Here is a 13202-nt window from a genome sequence, read left to right on the forward strand (position 1 = left end):
CAAACCACAGACATCTTGCAGAAAAAGCTCCTGTGTTTTGACGAACCAGCTGGACACAATGGGTCTTGTCCCGGTGGACCTGGTTGAGCCTACAGATGCTCCACATACTGTTTCAGTTTGGCAGAGAGGTTGCATTTGGTCACAATAGACACGGAACACATGAATGCAAATGTTCCCTAACTAAGTTAATTTGTGGATTTTTTTAAACTATCAACTTGCTTTTGTTCGCTGGTATATAATTATGAGCTATATTCAGATCTGTAGTGGATTTGTGACGCCAGTCAGCATGCTGTGTGCTGATGCTGTCAAATAAAATGGCCTTTGTGGATATTAGTGTGGCTTTCAAACGTAGACAAATCGATCATGGCCGTGGAATTGGGAATGCACCACAACGAGAATGCTCGTCACACTTTTATTAGAAAGCCCAACAACCTCTGCATGTGGGCCTGACACAGAACTGACATGCAACTTAAAGCATGTAACGACAGGAGATTTGTGTAAATCACATTAGCTCTGAAGGGAAAACTCCATCTAGCTCCATTCGACTTGGAGAACCTTTTCTTCTCTCCATTGTATGACGAGTCTCTCTTGACTATAAGAAGAAAAACCCACGTCAAAATGTCTTGTTTTATTTGAGCAGTCTAAGGTTTCACATATTACTTGGGAAAAGCTGGACTATTGGGACACGTTCCCTGCGGGTTTGGATGTGTGTCAGGGATTAGTATTTCTACTGCAGAAGGGAATTGAACAGAAACGGTTCAATAGATCAGAAGTGCATAGCCACATGACACAAGTCACAAGGTTTGATTAAGCAATTGGGGATGAAGTGCTACTTGCAGCCCCACCTAAATCCTGAAGTATAGCTCCAACTTTGACTAAGTCCAGCCATCTGATACAATGAAACACAAAGTACATGTACATCTGCCACTATTATCATCATATAGGATTTACAGTGGGAGCCTTTCTTTTTTCTTTTCTTTTTTACATTGACATCCATTCACCAGCCCTTGTTTCTGCTTCCCACGGCCATACGTGTATGGTTCTGGGGTTTGACGGTTGAAAGCTGCACCCTGACCCGGAGAAAATTGATCTGTATGACAACCAGTGTTGAAGTCCCACAACCCATCAGTGTGACGAATACACGATTCGTACGCGTTCGTGAGCGGACACGTCTCTCAGGTGGAGCTCAAGAGCAGCGGCAGCGGATGGAGAGAAACACCAGAAGCGGAGCAACGAGGGATCGGTCGCTTCTGCACCGGAGAACGGAGAGAGGAGAAGTGAGTGGAGCCGAATGAAAAGAGACGAAATAACGCCGGAAATCAAACAGTCTTGGGCTTCACGATTTGAGCGTGGCATTTTGTTACGTTGCACGGAGACCAGACGGGTGAGTTGTCTGTTTGCGTCTTTTTTTTCCTTCTTTTTTTATCTCACATTTGCCAATTTCATTTGATCTGGGATTTTATTTTGAAACTCTCTCTACCGGAAGTTCGCTGTATTTCAACCGCGGCTGCCTCAATGCTGGTATCTTCCCAGACAGGAACCGGGCCCGCAGGACGATGGCGTTACCGGGGCTGCTGCTGCTGGAGTTGGCGCTGTACATCAGCTGTTTCGTCTGTGGGATCGTTACCGCCGCGGCCATCACCATCGTCCAGGTGACTTCACCCAGAAACATAATCCATGTGCTTCTTTGATCTCAATCCTTTTCCGGATGCGCTCACTTTTTCTTTCTTTTTTTCAGTGCGTGTTGGTGCTAGAAAGTTTTTCAGTTCACCAAAAACGAAACATCTCTTAAGGGGTGCTATTTTTTTAAAATTAGTATTTATTTTTCTGGCACGTTCTGTCTATTTCATTCTATACTTAAAAACATTTGCGATTCATTTGCGTTATCTGTATCTTAAATGAAAAAAAAAAAGCCTCGCTGGCCACTTTTTTTCTTTTGACTTTTTTTTTTTAATCCAAACTATTTTTTACAGCTTTTTTTCCTTTTCTTTTACACGGCATAATGATGTTTCACTTTTCACAATTACGTATCCGTAATAATTCGACTGCGAGCAAGTAAAAAAAACAAAAAAAACGCGCACTTTCATTTCCTCCTGATTTCCTGCGTATGGTGGGTGTTGTTGTTTATCGGGCTAAACATCCCAAAGTGTTGTCCCGTGTATTAAACCCACTGTGTAGCCCCCTCCCCCCGGGAACTGACGGTACATCCTCAGCGCACACAGTCACTCATTCCGTTCCGCTTCGTTTCATCAGCTAAATGTGAAAAAAAACTACGCATCACGTTGACCCTTAAAGGCAACACTTTCTCTTGTCGAATAACCAGGTGACGCGTGCGCGTCACCGTCGATGTGCACTGCTCTCATCATGTGATCTGTGTGTGTGTGTGTGTTGCAAATCCACTAGTGACAATATGAAGTTTTTGAAACAATGTAATAGAAAAGAGCCCATCAGCCTACATGTAAGTGGAGCTACATTCAAATATAAAGCCAACCTCTTGTCTGTCAGGGTAACTTCGGAGGCCGCTGCATGCTGTACGGAGTCGTCAACTACAACTCTACGGCCGGCCTGATCGGGATCCAGTCGTCCAGCTCCTCGTCCCTGTGCTACTTCGTGTCGGCCATATCGGTCACGGTGGCCGTGGTGTGTTTCTCCCTGTCTCTGTACGGCGTCTACATGTTCTGCGTCGACGGGGAAATCGCAAGGTATGAGCGACTCTGTGATCAAGTTGTAGAGGTGTGATGACGCGGGAATATCTGAGCTGATACGACCTTTACAATGTGATCACAAACATGTATCTAGAAAAGACCTGCAGCCGCACTAAAACCCTCTGTAGATTGATAACAAACGAAAACAGGAAATGATGACGCTGGACTTATCGTAGTGTCGCTCGTTAAAATCTCATCATGGCCGGTGCATTGTGGGTCACAGGTGCGTGACATGAGGTCATTTCCTCGTCTGTTCAGAGGTTGAAATGACCCTTTGGTTCAACCTCACGCTCCTCCTGCCCCTTCTGGTGCCCACAGGGAGCGCACGTGGATGAGCCTCATCATCGCGCTGAGCGCCGTCTTCCTGTTCTTCCTGCTCATCACGGGGTGCGTGGCGAAGATCGGACGGGACTCGCTCTGCAACTCGGTCATCCAGAACGTTCCCAACGTCACCAGGTGGCACACTCACACACACACACACACACACACACACACACACACACACACACACACACACACACACACACACACTCTCTCTCTTCGCTATGGCATATAAAAGAATATACCAATGGCTAAATATCTCTTCTCGGCTGCTGTTGACAGTGATTAAACAGGAAACTAAAGATCTGTGACTATCTGTAACTTTTCTAACATGTAATCTATTTCTGTCTCTCAAGCTGTGAAGAGGCCCAGACCAGAAACTGGGTCAGTCCACTTAAAGGGGGAAGATTCTACAACAGTCTGTACAAAGCCGAGGTCAGTAGGCCTCATTCAGTCTGCATTATATTGACAAAGGGACCAACTAAATATATATATATATATATATATATATATATATATATATATATATATATAAGAAAGAATAAGCTTGCTGGCATCATGGCTGCTATAAAGAGCTTCACGTGTGTGTCTCCTCCCCGGCTCCCTCTCAGACGGCGGTGTGGGTCAACTTCTTCCTTTGGCTCATCATCGGGGTGCTGGTGGTCCTCCAGAGGTGTCAGGCTTCAGGGTCAACGATTATTGCCGGAGGGCTTGGCGGGCCGGCCGGAGCGCTTTTCGGCGATGCCGGGGTGACAGCTGCAGAGACGGAGCCATTTTTTAACCATTCCTAAAGGCCGAGGAGGAGGAGGAGGAGGAGGAGGAGGAGGAGGAGCTTAGTTTGCTTTTAGGATGTTGCGGCCCTTAAGTTCAATAGAACCGCTGCGCCTCGATGAGGACGGGATTGGAAACCCCCGCCTGCAGGGTTAACCACCAACGCTGTTCCAAGCTTGCTGAGATGTACATTGACCTCTGGGTCACATTCAAACAGTGTTTCTGTTCACGCCACAGGAAACAGGAGTGTTTTTTGCAAGCTTTAAAATGTTTTAATTTTCAAATTTTATTTGATAAATGTGCTCAGATTTTTTTATTTTTGATGCGACTGGCAGATGTGTCCTTTGTAAACAGACAAAGTATATAAAAGCTTATTTTTATTTGGTACTTTTGTGTTTCTCCGATGTGCCCAGCCGTTTTACTTCTGTATCTTTATTTTATATTTATAATGAATGGTTTCATTGGACATTGAGTCATTTCTCTTCCTTTCGTCTCAAAGTGTTTGTCATGTGATCTCGGATGGTTCAGTCCAACTATGTGAACAAAAGAAACGCTATCTTATTATAATAATGCTAAACTTTTGAGTATGACTTACGCTCCCGGCCTAACTCTTACATCCGATGCCTAGTTTGAGTTCTTCTCTTCAAATACTTCTCCCAGTTTCCGTGTTCAGGGTTCAAATGCTGATTGAACCACTTGGCGTGCAGTGATGCTGCTAGACGCTCGGCGCTCTACTTTTTAAACCAAATAAACCAAAGAGTTCAAACACGATGACCCGAATGTGCTTTCTGTTGCTGCATTAGTGTTGAACTGTGTCTCCCTCTGCTGGTCAGTCACAGGTACCTCACTTGTACCTTTTGTAATGTCCTGTTTCGAGTTTCATGATAGCAAAGGCAATCCTTCCTGAGAATCTGGATACCGTTGTGTGCTGAGATTCAACTTTATTATTGTGGCATTGAAGGACTATATAGAACCATTATTTGGCCACCAGACTCAAAATATTATAAATAAAACAACAGAATTTCCTATTTTGAAACGGGTAAGAAACACCAGTGTTACCAGCAGTTAGTTAGTTACCAGTCAGGTCAAAATAAACCGCTTACTCCTGCTATGACAACATGACTCCTCTTTCCTGAACCGTCTAATCTCTGTGGATTAACTGACCTGTCTTGAGCCCTGGAGGTAGAAGACAAAGTTCACTAGAGAGAGAGACGAGGAAGAGGGAAAGAACTTCACCGGTTCTGTGAGTCAATTTCCAGCCGACAGTTCCAGCTGGAGTTCCTGTTGGAGTCTGGGGAGGACGACCGAGAGAGAGAGAGAAAGAGAGCTCTGGAGGACGGCGAGGACTTTCTCACACTCTAGTCTCAGAAGAAAACCCCAAAGCTCGTGATCACGTTGACTTTGGAGTTTGTTTGGTAAGACCTCCCCCCCCCCCCCCCCCCCCCCCCCCCCCCCCCCCCCTCCTATTTGGCTGTTATTGGGTTACCGATTTTGGAGTCAAATAAGCTGTGTGGATACTAAAGTGTCAGAGCCTGATGGTAGCAGAGGGATAAAAGAGCAGCAGACTAGAGCAGTGGCCACTGTAGACCGAGCTAAGCCGTGATAAGCCTCTTTAAGCTACTTCACTCTACAGATGAAATGTTCTGTTTAAAACCTGGTGATCTGTGCTGGACTTCTGACCAGCTGACGGCTACCGATTCACGTCATCAGATTTGAGTTGTTTTTGGTTCAAATCAGAGAACAGAAATCATAGAGAAGCCTGTTTGTTTATCACCATCTGACTAGTTAAAAGTCCTTGAGCTAATCCTTGTGCAATGTCCAGCTCCCCGCGTTGACCCCCCCCCGACCTCTGCCCTCCCCCCCTGACCTCTGCCCTCTCTGTCCAGAACATGTCCCGCAATCAGTGCGAATCGGTGGCGGTGAGCGTGGAGTCCCTCCTGAACGACGCCAAGAGGATGCAGACGCAGTGCCGCGACCGCAGCGAGCAGCTCTCCATGGCCGCCACGCAGCTGAGGGTGGAGTCGTCCGCCCTGAGGGAGCAGTGCGAGTCCGCACAGCTCGACATGGCGCAAATCCGCCGGCAGCTGGACGACCTGATGGATACCAAGTCGGCCTTCGAAGCCAGGGAGAGGCAGGCGCGTAAACTCAGCAGGCACCTGTGAGGACAAGAAGGGGGGGGGGGGGGGTAGTGACACTATGCGGGCTCCCATTGAAACCACTGGATGATGGGAGAAAGAGAGAGTCAAGGGAGAACGGAATAAGATGCAATTTGCACCCGGCGGCAACTTAAAATGTGTCCGTCGAAACTAAATAGTTCCCAGAATGCAGTTCGAGGCAGAATATTGTTTAGGGTAAGCTCTCTGACTGTTTCCTCTGGCTTTGTCCCCGAGCAATGGAAGGAACGAGCACGTTGTCGATGACAGTCCTTCTTAGCGTTTTGCTGCACGTGAAACAGATACACTATGCATAATGTAACCCCTCCCCCCATTCATGTCAAATAAACCACGTCCAAATACACGCTCGTCTCTTGCTATTCTGCAGCATGAATTCTCTTCATTGGGCTTGTATCCCCCCCCCCCCCCCTCACACACACACACACACACACACACACACACACACACACACACACACACACACACACACACACACACATAATGTTAACTCAACCACATCCCAGTGCACGTGAGGTGAGCGACCAACGTCTAGCAGAGAGAATGTATCCATGTGTACTTAAAAGAACAAAACAACTTGCATTATGCATTGTGTGGGATGAAAGGAGGCCTCGGCACATTCTGTAAGGAGGTGATGTATCCTAACGGCACCCTAGGGTGAAGGAAAGGAATGGTAATAGGACCCAGTCACTTTGCACATCTTTTGACTGTTTGTGAGCCAGTGCAGCCTGGAACCGTCCTGCAGTTTGTTAGTATTTTGTGTTGACATGGTATGAATAAAGGTTAGTCTGATTTTGTAAAAATATGTATTTCCTCCCTACATGTGTCATTTTGATGAGGTAAGTATACTACAGAAATATAAAAACCTTGCTAGTCATCATTGCAGCTTTATTATATAACAGACCAGTATATGTAAAGCTCATTTCACTTCACCAATTTGGCTATTTTGCGTAGGTCCATTCCATAAAAATCCATATTGAAATCTATTTTAATTCAGACTGTGCCAGCTCTATAATTCATTACATTGCTTTGTCCGTGGAGCACTTGCTATATGTTGATGCGTCAGATAGGCGACATAATTCCAACCCTTCAAGATATACACCATACTATTGATGTTGGGCTTAAACTGGTAGTTGAATGTGAGATGAATGTACAAAGCTTCCAATGTGACCAATGGGGGAACAGTCTTAGCAGAGTACTGCAGCAGAGGACACGCCAGCATCCACCAGGGGGAGAAACCCTACGACTGCAGCGTCTGGAAGAAGAGCTCCAGCCAGTTCTCTCAGAAAGGAGAGAAACCGTACCAATGCAACCGGCGCGAGGAAGGCCTTCCGGTCTTGGCACCTGGTTCAACAACAGCACACTCACTATTAAGAAGGAGGATCATTACTTTATTAATCACCTCAGGGGAAATGAAGACATACCTCACCTGTATGGCCAGCGTGGGAGGTGCTGCTGTAGTAGAGCTGACTGTCTCGCAAGCGACCGGACCAACGGAAGTCATTTCACAGGAGTCACAGCGGGGGAGAACCGCCGCTGAAGCGTCCCTTTGCAGGCAGAGTCAAAATCCCACTGATGTGTCGGTGTGCGGCAGAGAAACCGTACAGATGTGATCGCGCTGGCTACAAAAACTGTAACACTGCGAGCTCCGCTGGAAGAGCTTTACCACGGATGTCTCAGGACGCATCAACTAATTCACACGGGAGAGAAACCATACCGCTGAGAACACATGTGGGAGATGCTTCAGCCAGCCCGGGGGAGGGATGAAGAACCATCTCTACACACTCACTGGAGAGAAAACCCTGCAGCAACTCGATGGGCCTGAAGAGCTTCAAGTGTTCAGGAGTGAAAAGACATGAATGTTCTGCTCAGAGAAAAGATCAATGATGTATTTTTTTCCCATATATACTATTCGACTGCATGATGTATAAGTTAAATTCTCAAGGGACTTTGGCTCATTTGTATTTTTCCAACTTCATGTCAGGAGTTGAGATTCTGGGCTGCCTGTCACTTCACAGCAAGAGGGGCCGGAGTTCGATTCCCCGGTGGTCCTTCGGTGTGTTTGCATGTTATTGTTGAAGGTGAGCGAGAACGGTTGTCTGTGTCTATATAATAATAATAAACCCTGTTCAGGGTGTACCCTGTCTTGGATAATGGAAAAGAATGGTGCTGAGGCATAGTGTGCCTGTTAAAAACCTACAATACAACAATTGTGGCAAGCAGAAATAAGTTGTGAACACACTTCTCTATTGTCTTGTTACACATCTGACAGACATGGAGCAACAGTGGAAATTTTACTTAGGTACTTGTATGATACTTAAGAACATTACAAGTTGCAGAGTAAAAACAGAAGTCGAAGGAAATAGTCGCGTACTGCAGGAGAGAAAAAGCTGCTGGTGAGTGTGCAGCCGCGAGAGGGCGGAGCTTCCATGAAGGTGAAACTATGCACTCGGCTGACGCAGCGGAAATGATCCACGTTCTAATGTTCTGTGGATGTTCCCTGTTGCCGTGTCAGGGGGTGAAGGAGAGTTTATTTACATCAACACACAACATCCGCCAGTCTAGAGGTACAACACATGAGCGGTGAGATCTGGTCTGATTCATAGGACGGGGGCTACACGCTACAACCAAATAACACAAGGATCTGAATTCCCCCCTTGACTCTTGGGATCATCACTTTACAACTATTTATACCTCCAGTGTGTGTGTTTGTGTGTGTGTGTTGCAGGTGTTTTTTGTGCCCGGCGAGTGATGACGTCAGTAATTGTAAAATCCTGGCATTGTGCGGTCATAAAACACGGAGCAGGAATCGATGGCAAGAACACGCAAAACCTTGTGTCACAAAAGATTACAATTTTAATTACTGTTATATAAATCATTCTATAAATACATGGTTGTCGCATCATTAGGAACTTATTTTAAATAGCAAGAGAACAAACAAGCAGCCGGGTGGTTGGTTGGTTGCCGAGGGTCAAAAGTGCGGAAAATGACATCACAACAATCTTCTGGGTCTCGAGACAAAACAGTTAGTGGAAGTAGCTGGGAATGTGGTGTGTGTGTGTGTGTAGTTTGGTTTTTGCCATTAGTCTTCAGTCAGCTCCTCCTATTATCACCGTTCTGAAAGACACAATGAGGATGGATTACAGGAAGTAAAATCTCCCAACAGCATGGGGTTTGAATATTTATGGTTTAATAGTAGACAGACACTCACTTTCAACTCTCTTCTTTGATGGTGGCAGTGCTGCTTTGGCCTGAAAAGCAAACGGAGACCAATTTACCAACATACATCTGTAACTTTGACGACCACTTGTTGTGTATGAGTGTATTTCGCGTTGGCATTGTGGAATTTGGTCACCTTAATTTAGCGTAATGACTGAAATGACATTTTAAAATGTGGCAGCTGAAATAGCTACTCAGTTTGTTTGACCTTCTTGATAGCAGTCCAGTCTTCAAGGATGTCGATGTCTCTCAACATGTAGACGATGAAAGGCCCTGTGAGACAGAGAGGGAAATACACGTCAACACGCTGCTCGTGTCACAATTTAAAGCTTAATAGGAGAACGATGAGGTCCACAGGTGACAAATAAATGAAGTTTTACCTGAAACCAGAGCTACTTTCTTTCTCCTCTCCGACCCACCCAGCAGGTTCTTTCGTTTACACTTCTTGCCCCTCATCTCATCGCTCCACTCTGGAATGAGAAAATATTACATCTTTCATTGCACAACTCGTCCGCCGCTTTTTATTTATTAATTTATTTCTGCTGAGAAGACGAGTCTTAGAGCGTGGCGATTGTTGCCTCGTAACTTCGCAGAATTGTATGAAACCACAGTTCTAATTTTTTCGAAAGATATTAACAGTGTTTTGGTCCAAACATTGATAGTAGCAGTTAAAGTACAGTCGATTTTGTTACCGATGGTCATTTCTGCTGTACCTGAGGTGAGGTCTGTACTCTGTCTGTCCTCCTCCAGTCTTCTCATCTTCTCCAGCAGTTCAGTCTTCATGGCGTCAACCAGCAACGTCCGCTCACTCTGTCACCCACAGACAGGAACCCACACAGTTTGGGGTTTGCAGGGATTCTCTCCAACAGCATTGTGCGAGTATACAATGCATCAGTGTTTGTTTGTGTGTGTGTGTGTGTGTGTGTGTTACCTCCAGGTGCTGCTTTGCTCCTTGTTGTTCACACTCGTACTTGTGTTGAATCACCTGTAGACACAGCTCTCTGTACACTCCTGGAGGTAAAGACAGTGTGTGTCGACTATGAGATTATTTGGTGTCGTAGCAGCGACGCCATACATCTTATTATTCTACGGCAACGCGTTTCACCTTTTCAAGGCCATTCTCTGAAAACAAACTTTATATTACTGGCTGTAATTGTCCGATTGAAAGCAGCTAAAGGAACTGTAAATGGGCAGAATAGGAAACATAACAGGAAGACGTTTTAGGTGTAGAAGTAAGACATAAGAGAGCTAAATTAATCAATTCATAGTGTATGCCACAATCACACCCGAAAGAGAGTGGGTCATCCAAACTCTCTTCACTCTGCTAGAGATTAATGTTTGATGAACAGCACCACCCAGTGGTCAGATGTTGTATCATGCTATTTTTCTTTTCTTTTCTTTTTACCAGTCATACAAATACTAGTGTGTTCTTTTGTATAGTTATGCTTTGGCAACATGGTTTTATTACATTTTAAAAATGTAAATTGAAGCCACATTGAATTAAAAGTGAGAAAACGCATATCGAGCTTGAGCGTCATTCCTCTAGCACAAGCCGATTCAAATCCAAAGCGCCTCATATTCCGTTTTCCTCGTGCGTTTTACTCACCAGCCACTTGTGTTTGTATCTGCATGCTTTCCTGTAGTGAAACCAGTGGTTCTCTGTATTCTCCAGCCTTCCCCGTCAGCACCTCGTCCAGCTTCACTTTCACCTGGTTCTGCCGCTCCCGAAACAACCTGCAAAGCACAGTGAAGTCAGTCCTCCCTTCTTCTTCTTCCATTCTTATGAAAAAGAGGATTCCAAAATCACACCAGGGGGACACGATGTACACTTTGTTCACCCCTTCGGTTTCCACTTACTTCTCTTTTAGTTCCTGAAATTGTTTTTCCAGATCCAGCATCTCGTCTAGACATTCCCCTCTCCTCCGCTCACAGTCTTCATCGTCCATTTCTTCAGAGGACAGGAAGAGACAGAAACGATGAAATATATATATATATATATATATATATATATATATTTTTTTTTTTTAAACAACATTGAAGTCAATCAGACTACAACATAGCCGAGCACTTCACTTCACCTGAACTCTCCTCCTCATCTTCACTATCGTCCAGGTCGCTATCCCGCTCCTCTGCGCTGTCCTCCATGGCCTCCTCTCCCCTCTCATCCCCTCGCAGCTGCGCCACCTCTCCGTTGGCCTCAGGGAGTTGTGACTCTCCTTCTGCCTCCATCTCCTCCTCCGGCTCCCTCACATGGGGTTGGGCGGGCATGGCTGGCTGGCTCACACACAGCGTCTGGGTAAAGGTTTAAAAGTCAACCGAATCGTGGCTCTCCTTCTCTTGTTGAGCAGTTTTATTGATTATCATTTGGTACACTTTATTCATTTTTACACATTGTTGATTTTTTTGAATGATGGTGTGGTCCCACCAATATTGGGTATAAATAAAACATATTATACATCCACTACTAAAGTAAATGTACTCATATTTAAAAATCGGAAGATCTAAATTTGAAAATATTGCGGGCAATAGGTGTAAAACAGCCATTATAGCTTCTCTTCTACTGATATTATTCACTTTTGTTATTCTGCTCAATATTGTGGACGACTGACGACACTGCAGATCGGTTGAGAGTATAGTAAACCAAAAAGAGGAAAACAGAAAGGAGACAAAGGGGATCAATCATACAACTCTGTTGGCAACACACACTCGTCCGTGGTTTAATTGTGGCTCGTAGCTCACCCGGTGGCTTTTGGACGTCTGTCAAGCACGCGACAGAAACACCGCACACGACGGGAAACTGCACGATTATGTTCGAGGAAGGCAAAGAAAAGACACAATTCAAATAATTTGCCTCACACTGTAGTCAGAGTAGCGTTATGGAAAAATAACTTCGAATGGAGCCTAAACTGTTTATATCCTCCAAACTTTTTCTACGTTCGTCAACGAGACTTTTATTGTGTAGCCTGGCCGGAAGTGCCGTTCCCGTTGAACCCAACTTGACCACTGGTAGCTTCCGTGACGTCATACAGTAAAACAGTAAACGTTATGAACTCGACGGCGGTGTTTCGACTCAAATAACGAGCCGAACTGAGCCTCAAGCTGTTGAACTTCCGGTGTTCTTTTCACCCACAAAACCCACAATTTAATTTAACGACACTCGTTGTTGCATATTCACGTCACATTACCGGCATACACACGCGCAGACAAGTCAAGTGCATCACTAGCTAACAATTGAACCCGCACAGGGAGGAAATGACTGCCCGCTGCTCACAGTGTCAACACCGTGCAACTTGATTCATTCACGGACACGCGCTCGAGGCTGTTTGATAGTTAACGACGTAACGCGCGTTTGAACGCCATGAAGTCCGCGGAAGCACCGGTCTCTTTCATTCTGACCGTATCCTCCAACTGTACACGGATTAACAAGTAACGTTATCCGTCCCGGGGTCCCGCGAGGCTGTCTGTAAACATCCCCTTCGCTGCACCGGGACCAGACGGCGACGAGACTGCTCACCTTCTCCCTCCGCTCGGCAGTAGAAAGTTAAAGTAGCATTTTCTATATTTCCATTTAAAAAAAAGTACTTCCTCTTCACTTCGGTCTTCAGTTCGACACTTTGCCGGACTCAACAAGCCGGGAATATAAACCAATCAGCGCCGAGCAGTAACACAGGAGCGACGACCTCGAACCAATCAAAATGCTAAAACTGGTTTAGTGAACCAATCAAAATCCAGTTAGTGCTGCTAACTATCAGAATGAGCCAATAGGCTCGACCGATACAAAATACCGCGCAGCTCCTTTTATTTCAATCTCAACATTCTTAATGTTTTATAATACAGCAAATTATAATCTAGTTTTATCATATAATCTAGTATAATATATTATAACACAATATAATGATGCTGCCCAGACTTCTCAGGTGATATTACAATAAATACAATGATTACAGGCTTAAATAAAAACATAAATGAATACAAAATATTTATATAAAAATTAAAACAATACACCTTTTTAATG

The 13202-nt window shown here is 45.1% G+C and overlaps 2 protein-coding genes across 3 annotated transcripts; one reads left to right on the top strand and one right to left on the bottom strand.

Moving 5' to 3' along the window:
- The first annotated feature begins 1500 nt into the window (after positions 1 to 1500).
- Positions 1501 to 4569, top strand: tmem179ba (transmembrane protein 179Ba). Its single transcript, XM_034557847.1, has 5 exons — positions 1501 to 1652; positions 2506 to 2702; positions 3024 to 3161; positions 3383 to 3461; positions 3638 to 4569. The coding sequence occupies exons 1-5, from the start codon at positions 1557 to 1559 to the stop codon at positions 3815 to 3817; spliced, it is 690 nt and encodes a 229-aa protein (XP_034413738.1). The 5' UTR covers positions 1501 to 1556; the 3' UTR covers positions 3818 to 4569.
- Positions 4570 to 8801: 4232 nt separating this feature from the next.
- brms1 (BRMS1 transcriptional repressor and anoikis regulator) lies at positions 8802 to 12834 on the bottom strand. 2 transcript variants are annotated; one of them, XR_004611467.1, is made up of 10 exons: positions 12702 to 12834; positions 11266 to 11479; positions 11045 to 11135; positions 10794 to 10921; positions 10119 to 10198; positions 9901 to 9997; positions 9568 to 9657; positions 9324 to 9460; positions 9180 to 9219; positions 8802 to 9085 (listed from the first exon to the last, which is right to left on the bottom strand). XR_004611467.1 is itself a non-coding variant. In XM_034557088.1 (10 exons), exons 2-10 carry the CDS (start codon positions 11453 to 11455, stop codon positions 9078 to 9080), a joined length of 789 nt encoding a protein of 262 aa, XP_034412979.1. In that variant the 5' UTR covers positions 11456 to 11479; positions 12702 to 12834; the 3' UTR covers positions 8802 to 9077. The 2 variants fall into 2 exon arrangements, 1 of the variants encoding a protein (XP_034412979.1); XM_034557088.1 differs by having other exon boundaries at positions 9396 to 9460.
- Between the last annotated feature and the right edge of the window lie 368 nt (positions 12835 to 13202).

The sequence above is a fragment of the Cyclopterus lumpus genome, chromosome 18, assembly GCF_009769545.1.
Source record: "Cyclopterus lumpus isolate fCycLum1 chromosome 18, fCycLum1.pri, whole genome shotgun sequence".
NCBI classification, from domain to species: domain Eukaryota; kingdom Metazoa; phylum Chordata; class Actinopteri; order Perciformes; family Cyclopteridae; genus Cyclopterus; species Cyclopterus lumpus.